This window comes from Tasmannia lanceolata, unplaced genomic scaffold, assembly GCF_043159265.1.
Source record: "Tasmannia lanceolata isolate RefF3 unplaced genomic scaffold, GAP_Taslan_0.1 ptg000011l, whole genome shotgun sequence".
NCBI classification, from domain to species: Eukaryota; Viridiplantae; Streptophyta; class Magnoliopsida; order Canellales; family Winteraceae; genus Tasmannia; species Tasmannia lanceolata.
In genome coordinates this window covers 20,606,890-20,626,886 of record NW_027518688.1, presented here as the reverse complement: position 1 = coordinate 20,626,886, position 19,997 = coordinate 20,606,890, and the positions used below count along the sequence as shown (strand labels likewise).

The 19,997-nt window shown below is 39.3% G+C and overlaps 1 protein-coding gene across 1 annotated transcript; it reads left to right on the top strand.

Annotated features, from left to right (window-relative positions):
- Nucleotides 1–666: 666 nt before the first annotated feature.
- On the top strand, nt 667–18,852 carry LOC143886236 (neutral ceramidase 2-like). The gene is made up of 9 exons (XM_077390182.1): nt 667–1,068; nt 12,089–12,297; nt 12,692–12,996; nt 13,312–13,565; nt 14,029–14,287; nt 15,307–15,432; nt 15,545–15,608; nt 15,955–16,124; nt 18,307–18,852. The coding sequence occupies exons 1-9, from the start codon at nt 740–742 to the stop codon at nt 18,850–18,852; spliced, it is 2,262 nt and encodes a 753-aa protein (XP_077246297.1). The 5' UTR covers nt 667–739.
- Nucleotides 18,853–19,997: the final 1,145 nt, after the last annotated feature.

The window sequence follows — 19,997 nt, the reverse complement described above, 5'->3', positions numbered from 1 at the left end:
TGTTGGGCCACAACCTAAATAGGCTTTACCCCTATATCATGTTCATAGTATGATCTTAAGCCTCCTATCTATAGAGATCATCCAATGTGCAATTTGGATTTTGTGAACCGATTGAGATTCCAAAATGGTGATTGGACTTAAATTTACAATAAATTTTTAGTTCAATAATCGGTTTTAAACTCACAATCAGTTCTCAAAATCCAAAACAAACTATTCATTGATTTTGAGTCCAATAAATAAAAAAAGAGTGCTCCCATGGACAACTCAACAAATTCCTACACACAACCATGGTAAGGACCATATTTTCCTATATTTTCCATGTTTCGTGGTTAGGATAGTTCAATCAATGTTAGATTTTTGACCAATGAGATCCAAAGTGGGCCTCATCAGCCCTAAATATGCTAACTAATGGGTCCCACCTTTGTATACATCATGTCCCCATCATATGTAAATGAAATTATGTAAACACACCATATGTGATCCTTCCTATGATACTAATGGACAAAGCCTCACCTAATCACTCAATCCGGGCCCACCTCGGAGCAACCCAAGAAGAAATATCATATTGTGCCAACCTAAACTCAATACAACCCAACAAAATAGCTTTCTCAATCCTGTCAGCCCTAACTAAGAAACAGCCCACAAGAACTCTTAGAATATTCTCATCACACAACCTATTTAATCCCATCACTTATTAGACAATAACAGATTGAAAACCAAAACATACACTGGGAAGAAGATGCAGAGAGAAAGAGAACTTCCTCACACTCCTCTCCTATTCCTAATAGCATTAGCTTTTGGGGTGGCCTTTTCTTTAGCTAACACTGCTAATGGAGACTACTTAATTGGGTTGGGGAGCTACGATATGACTGGCCCCGCGGCCGATGTTAACATGATGGGTTACGCCCAAATGGAACAAGTCACTGCCGGGGTACACTTCCGGCTAAGGGCACGAGCATTCATCGTGGCTGAAGACTCCCAAGGCCCAAGGTTCGCCTTTGTGAACCTTGATGCTGGGATGGCTTCACAGTTAGTCACCATAAAGGTCCTTGAAAGACTTAAAGCAAGGTAATGATCAGTGAGTGTTTGCATGAAAACTATTTATGTTAGATTTTGATTTTAAAAATCTGATTTTTCGGTCAAAAGAAAGTGTTTGGAAAATATTTTCTAAGTGTGTTTTGGAAAAGGAAAAACTTTTCTTTGGAAAGATTTGCTTTTTGCAAGAGAAATAGAAGAGTGCAAAAGTAGTGTGAAAAAGATAATCCCGTACCGACTCATAAGAAAAGAAAAATTGGGCTTATAAAGCTTTACCTTTTTCTCTTCTTTATTATGGTGCACAATGATCTTAGCCTTGGGTTGAACCACGTTGCACCGTTCTGCACGCGAGCGTGCGGTGTGGGCAATGAGCTATAGGGCACATAGTGACGCTTTAACTCCGATTTGATCCGGACCGTTGAATCAAGATCGACTTGGATCTGTCAAGTGGGTAGACCGAATGGTTCGGTCGGGTTGGGTCTGAGTTCGAGCCCAACGGTTGGCCCAACAGGCCTAAGGGCTCCAATGGATAGTGCGTGAGTGGGTGCGATCCAAACCGTCGGATCGTGGTGTAACAGCTAGTGGATGATGACCATTGGATTGTGTCTCTTCTACACAACGGTCAAGCTCCTAAAGGGTGCAATCTGCACCGTGGATGGGAGATCTAGCAGTTACAGAGTAGGAAGGGTTTTTACATAAGCCAACTGTCACTCCAGGATTGATCTGATCTGTAGAGTCGCAATTAGACGCGATCAAACGGTCAGAATTCAAACAGGCTGAAAGGATGCGCAGAAAGGGTGTTTTCCAACGGGAAAAGCCACCACAAGCTCTATAAAAAAAGTAGAAAATTCTAGATAGAATTCAGATTTCTACTTTGGCATACCTAGAAATACTATTTCCAGCACAATTCTCTCTCTTTAAACCCCTACAAAGTTACTGTTTTACTGTTTTTAGAAATCCTTTCAAGTCTTCTGTTTTCTGCATAAACAGAACTCTTGTGTCTCAAATACTTGCAAAATTCAAAGGTGATTTAGGCTTGATTCCGTTCAGTGCAGAACGTCGTCAAGCAATTGGTTTGGAACTGGGCTTCATTGTATATTGGAGGCGAGTTCGTGGTCGCCTTTGCACACTACTGGTGGGGGCGAATATCGTCTTAAGGAGAGCGTTTACGCGCCTTGAAGCATCTTCTCATTTCATTCTCAACCACTACACAGATTTTCTCCAACAATCTTAAGACGATATTCTTCTGTTGGAGATCTTCATGGCGCAGTCAATGAAGCAAATGACGTAAGATTTTGTCAAGTTGGAACGATTCAACAAGGGGAACTTCAAAAGATGGCAGAAGAAAGTACATTTCATTCTCACCACTCTCAAAGTGGTATATGTACTGACTTCACCCAAACCGGCAGAAGTTGAAAACGAGACGCTTGCCTAAGCCCGTAGAAGGAGGAAGTGGGAACAATACGATTATCTGTACAAATGACACATCCTCAATGCTATGACGAATGAACTGTTTGACATCTACCATAGCGTGGGTTCGGCGGGACAACTTTGGACGGCTTTGGAGATAAAGTACCTATCAAAAATACCGGGGCCAAAAAGTTTGTTGTAAGTCACTTTTTAAATTTCAAGATGACTGATGATAAGTTGGTAGTGGATCAAGTCCATGAGATCCAACATATCATTAATCAAGTTCACCAACAAGGGGTGAACCATGATGACACTGTCATTATACCCTCTATCATTGACAAATTACCACAATCTTGGAAAGACTTTAGAAAAAGTCTTAAACATAAAAAAGAGGAAATGACACTTGAAGATTTGATTCAAACCCTCTAAATTGAGGAAGAATCAAGGTTTCGAGACAATAAAGATGATATAGCAAATCAGTCATCTAAAGTCCATGTGGTGGAAGCTACCAATGTAACAGATTCAAACCTCCTACTAAACCTTGGAAAGGTAATCGGAAGAGGAAGCATCAAAATGACAAGGGTTCTGATAAGAACAAGAAGCGCAAAGGCGCTTGTTTCCAGTGTGGCAAAATGGGCCACTACAAAAAGGACTGTCGATCTAAAAAGTCGAACGGTGAAGGAAACAAAGATGGAAACAAGGAAAAGTTTGTTGCCATAATATCCGAGGTTAATTTCCTCGAAGGAGAAGATGCTTGGTGGATCGATTCGGGTGCTACCAAACATATTTGCAAAGACAGAAGCGCTTTCTTGACTTATGCTCCAGTCGAAGACGGAAATGTTTTCTACATGGAAAATTCCTCAACTGCAGAAGTCAAGGAAAAAGGCAAAATGGAACTCGAATTCACTTCTGAAAAGATCCTAACTCTTACTGATGTATATACCTGTAGACCCCGATCCGAGAGAGGCGGGGGGACGTGCCCCCACGCGCGAGTCTCAGGATCATCCACGTAAAGAAGAGCTCCGCCAAGGAACTCTCGAAAGAGTGCCCCTCACAGCATGAGCGGCGATGTAAAGTGAGATACCTCTCGATTCGGGGACCAGCCCGGATTCGAGACGCACTTTAAACAAAGAAAGAGTCGCCATCCAAGGAAGTAGGCCCTGGATCCCATGCTGTGCTCTGTCGCAACAGATAACCAGAGATACAAAAGGTTCGTGCCTGATGACGAATGGGGAAGGGGTTAGGCGCCCCCAATTCGCCCAAGTGCGAGCACCTGGTCTCTTATGCCATTTATTATTAACTTTGAAGAGTTTTGGGCAAAAATCCTGTGAAATGGGAACAATCATCCCCGAGATAACGTCTAGCTAAGCATGCATGACCCGGGAATGGGCAAAGAAAATGAACATCCAAATCCTATCTTATCGCATCTAATCCTAACTCATCACATCTAAGAAAGCAATAAACAATCGCATGCATAGCTACAGCTAAGCAGATAATTATAGATATAATGAGATAAGGAAAGCAAATATCTAAGTTTAGACAGATAATCAAGCTAAGACGAATGAATAAACGATATAGCTAAGCAATCAAAGCAGTAAAGTAAACACACTAGCATGCCAGCCTATGCAAGAGATAAGACTAAGAAAATGGCAATCGATCGCACGCTAGAAGAACAAACAAACTAGAATGCATGAGAAATCTAAGATAAGCACACAGCAAGCTAAAAGGTGTAAGAAAAGAAAGAAATCGGAAAATCAACGGCATGTGAGAACCAAAAAAAAATGCCAGGGGAAAGAAGATGGAACACACGATAGGCTCAGAGGGCGATTCAAAAGGAATCAAGCCCGGCGATCCTAATCTGCTGAAGATCGGAAAAGTCTCGCGATCGTCATGACCTATCGTTGGGCTCAGCGAGGGCAATCCCTGTAAAGGGGCCACGCTACGTCATCGCCCGTCCCAAAACCCGATAAAACGTCAGAAAACCGATGAAAACCGGAAAATCACGATGAAAACCGGAAATGGAATGAAAAGAGGGCTCCGAGTGACCTGGCAATCACCATCCTTGCCCATTTTTGCTTTTGTTTTGAAATGTTTGAAAATATTTATTAAAAAGGTTTGACTGAACTTGAGTGGACGAAAAGGTGAGAAATATTTGTAAAATGGCGATTTAAAAAAAAGGTGTAAAAAGAAAGGGTGTGTAAAAAAAATGGTGACTGAACCCAGGATGCCAGCAGCACGCCCGAGCTGCCTACGTACCCCTCAGCTAGGGATCAAGCCATCCGTAGTTCGGACTTGACTACTCCTAATGACTCGAGATTTTGAGATCTTTGATTTTTTAGATATTTTTTGAATTTTCAAGTGTTTTTTGAAATGTTTTAGTGTTTTTTGGAATTTTTGACATAAGAGGAACAAAATCCTATCATCATAAAGGGAGGACAGACTCCTGAATATCCCGCAAAGGTCGGACAACATCCTATGCTTTGCGGGGGAAAAAGACAGAAACACGACTCTGCAAGGGCTCAGGAATTTCGAGATTAATTTCGGGACATCTGGGGACTCGAAATTCGGGAATTTTATTGGATATTCAATTTTGGGGACTTTAGGGCCTTGTCAAAATGGGGTGTCTACAATACCATGTCCCAGATGTTAGGAATAATCTAGTTTCTAGTAGCCTTCTTAATAAGAATGGCTTTAAACTTGTATTCGAATCTAACAAGTTTATACTATCCAAGGGTGAGACATTTGTAGGGAAGGGTTATATGTATGAGGGCATGTTCAAGATAAATATTAATAAAGTTAATATTCCTGTTTACATGCTTGACTCTATTTCTTTATGGCATAATAGATTAGGACATGTAAATCTTAGGAAAATGCATGATATGGTAAAATTAGAACTAATTCCTAAATATGATGAAAATCTGGTAGATAAATGTAAGATATTCATGCAAACTAAGATAACTATAAAACCATTTTCTAGTGTAGAAAGATCTACTACTTTATTACAGTTGATACATAGCGATGTATGTGATTTACATGGTATTCTAACAAGAGGAGGCAAAAAATATTTTGTAACATTCATTGATGATTTTTCAAAATATTGCTATGTATATCTGTTAGGACAAAAAGATGAAGTCTTAGATAAATTTAAGACTTATAAGACAGAAGTAGAAAATTAATGTGAAATTAAGATCAAGTTTATTAGATCAGATAGAGGAGGGGAGTACCAATTCCCTCAATTTTGCGAAAATGAGGAATAATACATGAGTTTTTCGCCCCTTATACACCACAACAGAATGGAGTTGCGGAAAGAAAGAATAGGACTATTATGGAAATGGTTAATTCCATGCTAGTCAATTCTGGTTTAAATAAGGCTTTTTGGGGTGAAGCCTTATTAACGGCTTGTCACATCCTAAATAGAATTCCTAATAAGAAAACCCATGTAACTCCCTATGAACTTTGGAAAAAGAGAAAACCCAACTTAAGCTACCTTAAAGTTTGGGGTTGTAGAGCCATTGTTCAAGTACCCAAACCTAAGAAAAGAAAGTTAGGTGAAAAAGGCATAGAATGCATATTCCTTGGATATGCAAATCATAGTAAAGCCTATATGTTCTTAGTTATAGAACCTAATGACTTTTTAGAAATGAATACCATTATTGAGTCTAGGAATGCCACTTTCTGTGAAAACAGGTTCTTATCCATTCCTAGATTAATGGATTTAAACCCTCCTAAAGAGTCTTCATTAGAGCCTCAAGAGGAAACAAATGAGGTACCTAATGAAATTAAGAGAAGTAAAAGAGATAGAAAAGAAAAAACCTATGGTCCTGATTTTGTAGTCTTTCTTGTAGAAGGATCAAGAGATAAGGTCTCTACTTCTACTATGACAGATCTAAAAGGAGAACCTGATCCAAAGACCAATGAAGAAGCCATTAAATCTCAAGATGCTGCCTTTTGAAAAGAGGCCATCAACGATGAAATGGATTCAATCATGGGTAATAAAATCTGAAAATTAGTTGACTTACCACCTGGGTCTAAACCTATAGGTTGTAAGTGGATCTTCAAGAAGAAGATGAAAGTAGATGGAACCATAGAAAAGTTTAAGGCAAGATTAGTTGCCAAAGGCTTTACACAAAAAGCCGGAATAGATTACTTTGATACATATACCCCTGTTGCTAGGATCTCAACCATTAGAGTCCTAATTGCTCTTGCATCCATATATAAGTTTCACATTTACCAATTGGATGTTAAAACAACATTTTTGAATGGTGAACTTGATGAAGAAGTATACATGGATCAATTTGAAGATTTTGTTATACCTGGTCAAGAGCGTAAAGTATGTAAGTTAGTTAAGTCTTTATATGGGCTTAAACAAGCCCCTAAACAGTGGCATGAGAGATTTGACAAGGTTCTAGTGTCAAATGATTTTAAGATACATGAATCTGACAAATGTGTATATAGTAAGTATGAAGGTGGAAAATGTGTCATCGTATGTTTATATGTAGATGACATGTTAATCTTTGGTAGTGATATGGATAGTATCACAAGGACCAAGGAGTTTCTGTCATTGAATTTTGATATGAAAGACATGGGTGTTGCAGATGTGATTCTAGGTATTAGAATAACAAGAAAAGATAGTAACCTTATTCTTACCCAATCACATTATATTGAAAAAGTACTTAGAAAATTTGACCACTTTGATTGCACACCAGTTTCTACACCTTTTTATTCAAGTTTAAGATTATATCCTAATACTGGTAGGTCTATATCTCAATTAAAGTATACTAGTGTCATAGGTAGTTTAATGTATGCTATGACATGTACAAGACCTGACATAGCATTCGCAGTTGGAAAGCTAAGTAGATTTGCTAGCAATCCTAGTAATATTCATTGGAATGTTATAAATAGGATATTAAAGTATCTTAAAAGCACTATAGACTATGGATTGTCATATAGTGGGTATCCTGTAGTGTTAGAAGGATTTACAGATGCCAGTTGGTTAACTGAGCGTGTTGATTATTCATCAACGAGTGGGTGGATATTCACTCTTGGTAGGGGAGCTATCTCCTGGGCTTCGAAGAAGCAGACATGCATAACTACTTCTACCATGGAAGCAGAGTTTATTGCATTGGCCTCATGTTGTAAAGAGGCGGAGTGCCTGAGGAATTTGCTAATGAAAATTCTTATTTGGCCTAAACCTATGCCATCGGTATATGTGCATTGTGATAGTCATGCCACACTATCAAGGACATATAACCATGTGTACAAGGGTAAGTCCGGGCATATTGGACTTAGGCATAGTGTTATTAGGCGGTTACTTATTGATGGAGTAGTAACTATAGATTATGTGAGATCAAGCCAGAACTTGGTTGATCCATTAACAAAAGGTCTTGCAAGAGATATGGTGTTAAAGACATCAATGAGGATGGGTCTAAAGCCAATAACCAATGATCACCAATGATGGAAACTCAACTCAATGCTTGAAGAGACATCAAGTCTTGAGTTCAATGAGCCCAAGTACATCATATGGAGTGATTGCAAGCACTGTACATTATATAAATGCCATCCCAAGTGAAAGTGCTTGGTACCTGTAATGTGTAATGGAGGAGGTTGAGCATTTGGGCTCTTAATTGGCTTTAACCAGGTTGTTAGGGTGCTATAGTTATAGGGGCACTCGTAAGCCTACCTATGTGAGTGTGGAAGTGGTGCCGCTTCATATGAGACTTGGCTAGTTTCTAGAGCACTCATGAAACCAAGATACAGACACATGGCCAATACACATGTCCGCTTATAAGAATCACCTGAGGAGAAGAATTTCTTATGTGTGAAACGTATCCGGTTGGCCGTATAGAATAACTAGTTCAAAGACACGTCTACTATGCAATTCTGGTCAACTTTGATGTGTTCTCACTAAGTGAATGTTCAAATCGTAAGATACCTTCATTTATGCGTACGAGTTCCAAGTATGATGAGACATTTTTTGATTTTGAAAATGGTGGGGGATTGTTAGATTTTGATTTTCAAAATCTAATTTTTTGGTCAAAAAAAAGTGTTTGGAAAATATTTTCTAAGTGTGTTTTGGAAAAAGGAAAAACTTTTCTTTGGAAAGATTTGTTTTTTGCAAGAGAAAGAGAAGAGTGCAAAAGTAGTGTGAAAAAGATAGTCCCGTACCGACTCATAAGAAAAGAAAAATTGGGCTTATAAAGCTTTACCTTTTTCTCTTTTTTATTATGGTGCACAATGGTCTAAGCCTTGGGTTGAACCGCGGGACGGTGCAACGCGCTGTTCGCACACGCGCGCGGCGTGGGCAATGGGCTATAGGGCGCATAGTGGCGCTTTTTTAGGCGCACTTCGCACTTCGCACTCCTCATCGTAGCGATGAGTGATTGGAGCCTTTCATTTTTCCTGATTTGATCCGGACCGTTGAATCAAGATCGACTTGGATCGGTCAAGTGGGTAGACCGAATGGTTCGGTCGGGTTAGGTCTGAGTTCGTGCCCAACGGTTGGCCCAGCAGGCCTAAGGGCTCCAATGGATAGTGCGTGAGTAGGTGCGATCCGAACAGTCGGATCGTGGTGTAATAGCTAGTGGATGATGACCATTGGATTGTGTCTCTTCTACACAACGGTCAAGTTCCTAAAGGGTGCAATCTACACCGTGGATGGGAGATCTAGCGGTTACGGAGTTGGAAGGGTTTTTACATAAGCCAATGGTCACTCCAGGACTTATCTGATCTGTAGAGTCGCGATTAGAAGCGATCTAACGGTCATAATTCAAACTCGCTGAAAGGATGCGCAGAAAGGGTGTTTTCCAACGGGAAAAGCCACCACAAGCTCTATAAAAACAGTAGAAAATCTCATTCTAGATAGAATTCAGATTTCTACTTTGGCATACCCAGAAATACTATTTCCAGCACAATTCTCTCTCTCTAAACCCCTACAAAGTTACTGTTTTACTGTTTTTAGAAATCCTTTCAAGTGTTCTGTTTTCTGCAGAAATAGAACTCTTGTGTCTCAAATACTTGCAAAATTCAAAGGTGATTCAGGCTTGATTCCGTTCAGTGCAGAACGTCGTCAAGCAATCGGTTTGGAACCGGGCTTCATTGTATCTTGTAGGAGAGTTCGTGGTCCCCTTTGCACACTACTGGTGGGGGCAAATATTGTCTTAAGGAGAGCGTTTACGTGCCTTGAAGCATCTTCTCATTTCATTCTCAACAACTACACAGATTTTCTCCAACAATTTAACTTAGACAAAATAGCTGATTGTTCCACTCATGGATAGTAGGAAAGTTCGAGTTCAGGAGTAATTCGACAAGGCAAATGTTCCTAAAATTGGAGAACTGTTGGGGAAGAGTTGGAAACAATCAGGAAAACAAAAGAGAGGGTTGCTAGCAAAACGGGATTTCCTTTAGAAAATAAAGACAAAATCCCATGTTGTGATACATGCTCAAGAAGACAAGTGAGCTCGAATCCCCACTAAATGCAAAAAAAAAAAAACAAAAAAAGAAAAAAAGAAAACCATGAAAATGACCAAATCTTTGGTCAATCATCTTTATTTTCCAGATGAAATTTAGGAAGTGTTTTTCTTAAAAAAAAAAAAAATTAGGTTTCAATTTACAACGTGTACATTTACCATATTTAGGCCAGTACTGGCAACCGGGAATTTTTTTTCATGATAAATTAGTGTCTCCAAGTGGTGGGAGAGGGATGGGGCAGTGTAGAAGGAGAGAGATTTGTGAGGGTATGATTGAGATGTGTCTGAGAAGTGGGCTAAAAATCAGAAAAAGGTCGATCCTATTTTGATTTGAGTTGTTTGTTTCATGAGTTTTAGCCACTTCTCATCACTTGGAGACGCTAGTTTCCTATTTTTGTTTCTTGATTTTTAGCCACTTCACCCTTTGAATAAAAATTCATGGTAGCCAAACGTACCCTTATTGCATGTATTTTTGCTAGATTAAGGTGTGAGTTAAGTTCTATTATTCTAAGTGGATCTTTGTATGTGAAGTAACTGTTGTAAATTCTGAGGGTACTGATGTTGATAAAAACAGAAACTTGTTGCTTCAAGGCGTGATATCACTTTCCTTAAGACAAGATTCGCCCCCACTAGTAGTGTGCAAAGGGGATCCACGAATTGCCTCAAAGATACAATGAAGCCTAGTAGGGAAGCCCTACTAATGTTTGATGATGCGTAGCACTAGCGGAATCAAACCCGAAATGCCCTTCCGAAATTTCAAGCCTTAGAGAAATTTCTAGATAATGTTTCTGCAGAAAAACAGTATCTAGAACAGTAAACAAAAGAAAACAGTATATAGAAATACTTGGGGATTTTGTAGGAGTGTAGAAGAGAGTGTAAAGTCTGTCAGAATTGCCAATTCGTTTTTCTATATAAAATAACTGAAGTTTGCACATTTTTTATAGACCATCTGGTGTCTTTTCAGTGTGAAAAACACCTCTACAGGGCACCTTTCCAGAATGTTTGAAATCTGACCGTTAGATCGCACCCATTGATATTGAATGGTCCTGATCGATTCTAGAGGTGACTGTTGGTTCGAGTAAAACCTCTCTCCAACCCAGTCATCGTTAGATCAACCATCTATGGTGTGGATCGCACCCCCTTGGCACATGACCGTTGGGGGAAGGGACACAACCCATTTGATCACACCCTTTGACCGTTGGAGTCATGGGCCCGTTGGGCCGACCGTTAGGCCCGAACCGAAACGGGCGCGAAGTGCAAAGTGCGCCTAAAAAAGCGCCACTATGCGCCCTATAGCTCATTGCCCACGCCGCGCGCGCGCGTGTGCGAACGGTGCGTTGCACTGTCCCACGGGTCCAACCATGGGTTCAACCCAATGTGCAATCAACAAGAGATAGAAAAGGTAGTGCTTTATAAGCCCTTCTCTTTCTTTTCTCTCATCCGGTACGGGACTATCTTTTCAACTACACTTCTACATCCTTTTGTAAAAGCAAATATTTCCAAGAAAACATTTTCTTTTTCCCAAACGCTTTTGATAAAATATTTTCCAAAACACTAAAACATGTAATATACATGATTTTGAAAATGCAAAATCACTAACAGTAACTTTTGCCCCTGAAATGCAATTGCAACATATTCCTATTGTTTTAATGAATTTTTACCTTTACTAAAAAAAAGGATGTGAATTAAGTTTTCATTACATTTTTTTGAGAAGTGATATATTTGCCCCCTTTTCTTCTTCCCCGGGCCACCCCTCGTAGTGTAAAAAGGGTAGCGGAGAATGGCTTAGGGAAGAAAAGGCGGCGAATGTATCATAATGATATTTTCCCCCTCTTAAACTGCTAAAATTCCCCCCCCCCCCCAGAATGGTTCACTGCTTGAGGATAAATACACCCCCTTTAACATTTTTCTTTGCCTTTAAAACTTAACAAATAACGTTAGAGGGGGAGGGGGGGGGATATCATTCCCCTTCCTTTATTTTTCAAAACTTTGAATTTCTTGCTATATTTACAAATAATGAATGAGAAATTGATAAATTATTCATGAAATTTTGTGTTTAATTTGGAAAAATGGCTTTTAATTCAGAAATTTCAGTATCTAAAATTTGTTTTTTTCTAAAGAATTTTTCAATTATTTGAAGAATCTTGTAACTATTGGCTCCACCTGTCCCTCCCAAGGTATGGAAATGTTTACACTGAAGAGAACCTAGCAATCAGTGGCACCCACACACATGCCGGGCCAGGTGGATACTTGCAATACGTCATTTACTCCGTCACCTCCCTCGGCTTTGTCCAACAATCATTCGACGCCATCGTCAATGCCATTGAGCTTAGCATTGTCCAAGCTCACAAAAATCTCCGTCCGGGCGCTATTTTCATCAACCAAGGTAAGAAAAAACAATTGTATGTATATATGGTACTTCAATGACACCTTATCTGGATGTGATTTTAACCACAATTTGATCTTTAATCAGATGATTATCAATTGTGGGGATCACCAATGGGTCCCATATTTGATCAATTTTTGAAATATTATGAAAATATGGAGAAAACATAATGTAACTTTGCCTGCATTTGCATTATATTTAGTTTACTTGTGTTTGAAATTCAAAATACATAACTAAAATAACTTCCTAATCTACCACTATAATGATCCGACAATTAGATCGATATGATCCTATACATTCTAACAAATTTAAGGGCTTGACCCCACATGTTTAATTTACATACACTGAAATTCGGTATGAGTGACTTCACACTATTCTTTTTTTTTTTCTGTAGGGGATGTTGTGAATGCTGGAATAAACCGAAGCCCAAGTGCTTATCTGTTCAATCCGCCTGAGGAACGAGCCCGATACCCGACTAACATCGACACCGGAATGACCCTTCTGAAGTTTGTCGATGGACAAAGCGGAAAGAGCAGAGGAGCCTTCAGCTGGTTCGCCACCCATGGGACGTCAATGAGCTTCAACAACAAGCTAATTAGCGGAGATAACAAAGGGGCCGCGGCAAGGTTTTTTGAGGACTGGTTTAGATTCAACAACTCAAAGCCTTCTCAAATTACTATCACTAAGACAATAAGCTCTGTTGCAGCATCAGGTATGCAATTTGTAGTTTTGTACACATCCCAAAAGATGAAAATAATTGCGCATATAGAATATAGACTGAAAATTCAGTGTATATACTGCTTAATTATCTACTGATTGATCACAATCTCAGCAGCTTCTTTTATCATGGCCCATCCATGCATAGGACAAGAAGTCAATGGTTTGGATTATAAACAAACTGACCCAACTTGTAATCTTGTACGTTGATGAAATATACGTGCATATTTAACATATGACATCTTAAACTCTACAAAGGACAATTGCATAACCAATTTCATAATCTTTGAAACAGAGGAAAGCAAATTGATAGAAACAGCAAAGAGATTCAAAGCCACTGGAGGGCAACCATGTGAAAAAACAAGTAGTCAAAATTCAAAGGTGAGGAAGAACAATGGGTCACTGTTTGTGGGAGCGTTTTGCCAGTCGAACGTGGGCGATGTGAGCCCGAATGTCCTCGGAGCGTTCTGCACCGACAGTGGCAAACCGTGCGATTTCAACCATTCATCATGCCATGGCAATGACCAACTATGTGTGGGCAGAGGACCTGGGTATAAACTCCATATCCCCTCATTTTATCATTCATATTCATTATGCGCGCAGTTGACAATTAGAAGCCTTCTCTTGTGTATAAAGTATAATTTAGTATAGAATACAGAGTTCAAATAAACTTGGATTCAGGCTAGAACATGGTTAAGCCTTTTGTTTGGTTGACTCTCCTTGGTGGAAAGTGTACAAGTTCGGGTTTACTCGTCCATCTATTTCAAATTGATGGAATGGAACATCTAAGGAGGAAGGTCTCTTTTTTCCAACAATCAGTATTGGACTCAAATAGGACCTATTAATCCAGGAATCGAGCGATTGAACAATTCGATTAATACAATCTTTGGGTGATGGCCTACTTAATGGATAGTCTAGATAGATAGATAGATAGATAGGTTGAAGATGGTAGATATTGTTAATTCATTATCCATATATTTACACTAAGATTGTTCATGTCATTTGGTATGGCAGATACCCTAATGAAATACTAAGCACAAGGATCATCGGAGAGAGACAGTTCCAAAAGGCCATTGATCTCTTTGAATCTGCACGTGAGAAATTGAGCGGGAAGATAGATTATCGACACGTATATCTAAACTTCACAAATCTCGAGGTACAATTGCAAGGCAACAAGGTGGTCAAGACATGTCCTGCTGCCCTTGGCCCAGGATTCGCCGCCGGCACTACTGATGGCCCCGGAGCATTTGGGTTTCAACAAGGTGACACAGAGGTCAGCATAATCGCTTCTTTTCCCTTACCATCCGTAAATTGGGACCCACCTAATGGTTGGTCTAGATTGTTTTCCAACAATCCCTTAGATGCATATCCTAAGGTCCAAGATTATATCAAATTGTGGATTAGATTTGGTGATGCAGTCCAAAACCTAGGGGTGCAACTTGGGCGGGCTCAACCCGAACCCAGCGGGTTCAACCTGGAAGAAACATGGGTTGGGTTGTGTTCAAGTCGGGTTTGGGTTTGGGTTCGGGTTGGGTTTTCTCAACCCGGGTTGAGTGCTTGGGCAACCCGACTTGAGTTCAACCCAAAAATTTTAATAATTTTTTTAGATTTTAAGCTTAAAATCTTGCGTTGGTTCGGGTTCGGGTTGAACCTCGTCGGGTTGGAACTCGGGCCGGATCGGGTTCGGGTTGAGTAAATGGTTGCTTGGGTTGGGTTCGGGTTGGCCTCAACCCGAAACCGACCCGCTCGAGCTGCACCCCTTCCAAAACCATAGAGTTTGTTCGATGCATAGCAGCGGAGGTAAATAGATTTAAAAAAAATGGGCCCTTAGATCACTGTTGTAGGAAATATAATACTTTGATCACCGTCGAAGGGAATGATATTTACTTAGATCCTATTGAAGTCAAGTTTCACATAGTGAACTGTAAAATACTCTTAGCAACACAAAAGTTCTCAAAGAACTCAAAAGCCTAAAGGCCTATTTTCATCCACTAATTCAAAGAAGTTGATTACATACTTTGATAACATCTATTTATAAGAAAAATAAGCCCTAAAAGCTAAATTAAGACCTAAGCAATTAATCTCAAACATCAGTACTCTAAAGTAACTTAATCTCAAACATCAGTGCTCTAAAGTAATTTAAACAAAGACTAAAAACATGACAAAAATAACCCTAAAAAATGATCTGACCAGTAACGGATCCGAGCGGTTCGTGACAAAGACGTATGTGGGTCCGATCTGAAGTAGATTCATTGTGTGAATGTGTTTTGTAACTTGGGTTTCATTTTGCAGATAAATGAGTTTTGGAAGAGGTTGAGGGATATATTGAAAGAGCCGAGCAAACAACAGGTGGAGTGTCAAAAGCCCAAGAATGTTTTGCTTTCTACAGGAGAGATGTTTAAACCTTATCAATGGGCGGTATAATCTCAAAAACATCTCTTATATTTTCTTACTAATTCCTTCTGCAATACGCGCTCATGATGCATAGTACACACCCCTTAATAGTTTATCTGTTATCTTGGCAATGCAGCCTTCCATTCTCCCAATTCAGATCTTGAGGATTGGCAAACTGGTCATACTTTCAGTTCCAGGAGGTTAGTTTTAAGTTGCATCTTCACCCTCATATATGAAAATGACGTATTTGGTAATGAAAATTTTCTTATTTTCATTGGCAATGTAGTCATTCTGTGCTTACTTTGAGCAAGCACATTAAGTCCAGTAAATCCATGCGGTGGGGCCATCAATCAGTGATCCAGACCATTCATTTTGGTGGGGCCCAATCTTCTGAGCCATTTGAATGGCACATATATCTTGTTGGATGTAAACTAGCCAACAAGATGAATGGTGTGGATCGCAATTTGATGGGTCCCACTTGTTATTGCTCCAGTCAAAATGCAATTTTTTCCTTGTAGTAACAGTATTGAATTTTGAGGCTTGCAGAGTTTACTACCATGGCTGGAAGGAGACTAAGGGAGGCTGTTAAAGAAACACTGATAAGCAAGGGTAAAGGCGAATTTGATACCGACACCCAAGTTGTAATCGCAGGCCTCACTAATACATACTCTCAATACATAGCTACTTTTGAAGAATACAAGCAACAGAGATATGAGGTAAGCACAATCTTCTACATGGTCAGGCCATGTTTGTTTAGGTCCTGATAAGTTTAGGATTTCAACTAATCTTGAATGTATTACAAAAGCCTAATGAGTGTTTAAATAAAACACACACAGAAAAAAACATAGAAAGAGTTTGAGAAAAGAAAGAGAAGAGATGATATCAATCTAATTTACTTACCTAATAAGCATACCTACCTCAATTTACTACCAAATCAAATCAAATACAGTAACGTAATTTATTTAGCTTGCCCCATCTAACCTACTTTCCTAATCTACTACCAAGATTATTCAATGGTGAGATCTCAACACAATCAAACAGTGAGATCTCACATATTCTAACAGGTCCTATTCGTTTGAGATTGTGACAGCCGATTTTGAGCCAAAACCGATTATAGGTTTGGGGTTGAAAATTGGTTGTCATAATCTTAACTAAACGAACAGGGACTTAGGATTCTAGGCCTTGGAATTTTGATAAGCGATTGTGAGTGCTAAACCGAATATTGGACTCAAATTTAAACCTAATGTTGAGTTCAATAATCGGTTTAGCACTCACAATCGATTTTCATAATCGTAAGGCCATGTTCGTTTTAGATTATTTCAACTGATTGTGAGTCGAAAACCTATTATTGGACTCAAAATTAGTAAAATAGGTTCTGGACTCCCAATCGGTTGAAATAATCTAAAACGGCAAGGCCTAAACGAGCAGGGTCTTGATATTATTACTACACCGTAGAACCTCTAAACCATCTACTTGATAGGCCTTGCTTGGATCTCCATTTTGGCTGAAAAAATCACACAAATCATCAGTAACTTCCACCAATGTGTACCTTATGTTCTTGAACAATGAAGGTCATAAACAAAGAAAAAATAGGCAATTGAGATAAAAACCTTAGCAACCAATGTTCTATAAAATCTTCTGAAAGGGTGCGACACTTAGGTCTCCTTAATCTTATTTTTAAATACTACATAAATTTATAATTATCGCATGTTTTAAGTTCTTATCCATTCTAATAGTAAATTTTTGAAATGAAAATAAGAATTACTTAACCTACGAAAATTCTCATTATATAACTTGTTATAACCATAGTTAGCAAAACTCCGTTTTAAAAGGCGTTTTTTAAAGAAAAAAAAACATGTTTTATTGGTGTGCCGTTTAAAACTCCGTTTAAAACTTTTACAACGAATAAAACTCCATTTTTTTAGGCAAACGTTTTAAACAAGTTTAAAATGCGTTTTATACGTTTTAAAAATTATTGTATGATTTATTATACGTTTTTTTGGTCAACTTTCCAATTTTACCGCCACCAAATTTTGTAAATAACAAAATTTTGAATTCATTTTCTTGTGTTTCCTTTTTTTCTACTACGTTTTTTTGATCCAATACCGTATTAAACTTGAATTTTTGTCGTCCCGTTTTTCTGCCGAATCACGTTTTGCTAACTATGGTTATAACCAACCTGTACAAGTGTGGCTCTTTGGCTTAAGTCTTGGGTATGCTCCCTAGAGACGAGAGTTTGAATCCCCCTGGGCTTGCCTGATGCGGTTGGTTTACGGGTGATTGTGCGCATCCGGAGGGAATTAGTCCCACTCTACAAAATGGGGTGGGGACACCCCATCATCAAAAAAAAAAAACTATGGTTATAACCATATTATCATGTAAAAAAAATTAAAATTAAAATTAGAATCAATTAAAATATATTAGCAAATCTATGAATCAATTTTCGGAGGTTAGCTGAATTGAACATTCCGTACACGTGTCAGATTTCGATACTCATACCAGTACTCTACTCATGCCACATAGGTAACGAGCCAACACTCACATCAAAAGTTATGGCAAAAAAAGTGTGCATTTGCTTAAATTAAAGATTGCAAAATCGTGGCTAATGTATCATCCTCTGAGGTTGTTTTTAACATGGTATCAGAGCTATTGCGTCATGGCCGTAGGTCCTAGGTTTAAAACCCAACAACTCCTTGATACTAAAAATCCATGTGTACGGTCAACCGATAAAAGAGAGGCCACGTACAAGGGGATTGTTGAAGTATAAATAATTTAATAACATAAACTCTAAAGATTTTGGAATAATTGTTTGTTTCATACCTAGTACTAATTGCTCAACTGCTCAAGTTCTTAAAGTTGTTATTGTTTAATATAAACTAAACAAAACTAAACATACAGGCAGCTTCCACATTATACGGCCCGTATACATTGTCCGCCTACATCCAAGAATTCAACAAACTAGCAACGGCAATGGCCACCGGCGAAAAGCCCAAGAGCAATGGCCTATCGCCACCGGATCTTTCATCCGTCCAACTCAAACTCTTATCACCACCATTCCCCGATGCAACGCCACCAGGTACAAAATTCGGGGACATAAAACAAGATATCAATAAAGGATCATTCGCGAAAGGTGAGAATGTTAGCGCCATATTTTGGAGCGGAAGCCCGAGGAATGACCTCTTAACCGAAGGCACATTTGCGGTCGTGGAAATGCTCCAAGGGAATCATTGGATTCCGGCTTATGATGATGATGATTTCAGCTTGTTTTTCAAATGGGGAATGGATGAATTTAGCTTGCATGGTTTGGCTACGGTGGAATGGGAAATACCAAAGGACGCGATTTCTGGTGTATATAGGCTGAGGCACTATGGAGCTTCGAAGAAACTGCCGACGTCCCCTAACGAGTATTTCACTGGGGCTTCTAGTTCATTTGCAGTTTCGTAAATTTAAGGTTGAAGAGAGATTGGGACTTGGGTGTGAATGTTGTAAATTTGATAGCTTTCTCTTGATAACTCTGTGATGAATGAGATTCACACATAGAATGCTTTCACTAATGCTTGTTGTTTGCAAAGGGCCCTCTTTTCTATTTTATAACAAGCAACAAGGCATAAGTTGCACAAGATATATTTCATTTCCGTGATTTGTCATAAAAGCTAGTCTACAAGAAAAGAACCGATTTTCACTTTACATAATAACAAATACCAAATATTACAAAGGAAATGATCCAATCTCATATCCCCCCCCCCTTTTTTTCCCTAGCATGCAAATCCCTATTTCTAGCCTTCGTCTCTCTACGCAGAGAGAAAGTTAAAACCCACTCTTAAGGCTATGTTTGGTTGCTCGTAGTTGTCTTGTAAACTAGTGGCAAATTAGATGTGAAATTGTAACTTAAATAGGAATTTGCTAGCGTCCATCACAAAAGCAATTTCACAGATGGTTTGTTGCGTGTCAGACCAGCCACATAGGATCACTTTCCAGCAGATTTTGTCACCAATCACGAGTTGGGTGGTCTGACATGCGACAGACCATCTGCGAAATGCCTTGTGCGGTGCACCCCCTGGGTTGACGATTTGCCCAAAGATCGAAGGGCTAGGATGATCCTATGGAGCTGATTTTTCTGGCACACCCAATCTATGCCTGGGTCCATCAAATGAACGCTTTCGATCATCCGATCATTGTGGGCCCACGGTGTTTTTTTGGCAGTGTTTGGATTAAGATATGGGGTTTCGAGGCTGGTATGGGGTCTTCATTAGCATTGATAGTGTTTCAAAAGAGAGGGTTTACCTTATACATAGGGGTGGCAAAATTGGCCGAACCGAATTGGAACCAAGCCGAAACCGAACCGAAAATTTGGTTTCGGTTTGTTCGGTTTGGGGATCAAACCGAACCGAAACCGAATATTTCCAATGCTTATGAGTAAGGGGTGGCAAAATTGGCGGAACCGAACCTAAACCGAACCGAAAATTCGGTATCCAAATTTCGGTTCGGTTTGGTTTGACCCCCAAACCGAACCGAAACCGAACCATTGCCACCCCTACTTATACAAGTTGAAACCTCCGGCGGTGTAGTTGGTGAATTTCAAAAGTCCG

What these genes read in the sequence shown, in the direction of transcription:
- LOC143886236 (XM_077390182.1), top strand. Translation starts at nt 740, where the DNA reads ATGCAGAGAGAAAGAGAACTTCCTCACACTCCTCTCCTATTCCTAATA. An exon ending in CGCTATTTTCATCAACCAAG is followed by an intron (nt 12,298 to 12,691) that starts GTAAGAAAAAAC and finishes TTTTTTCTGTAG; the next exon opens with GGGATGTTGTGAATGCTGGA. An exon ending in TCACTAAGACAATAAGCTCT is followed by an intron (nt 12,997 to 13,311) that starts GTTGCAGCATCA and finishes TTTGAAACAGAG; the next exon opens with GAAAGCAAATTGATAGAAAC.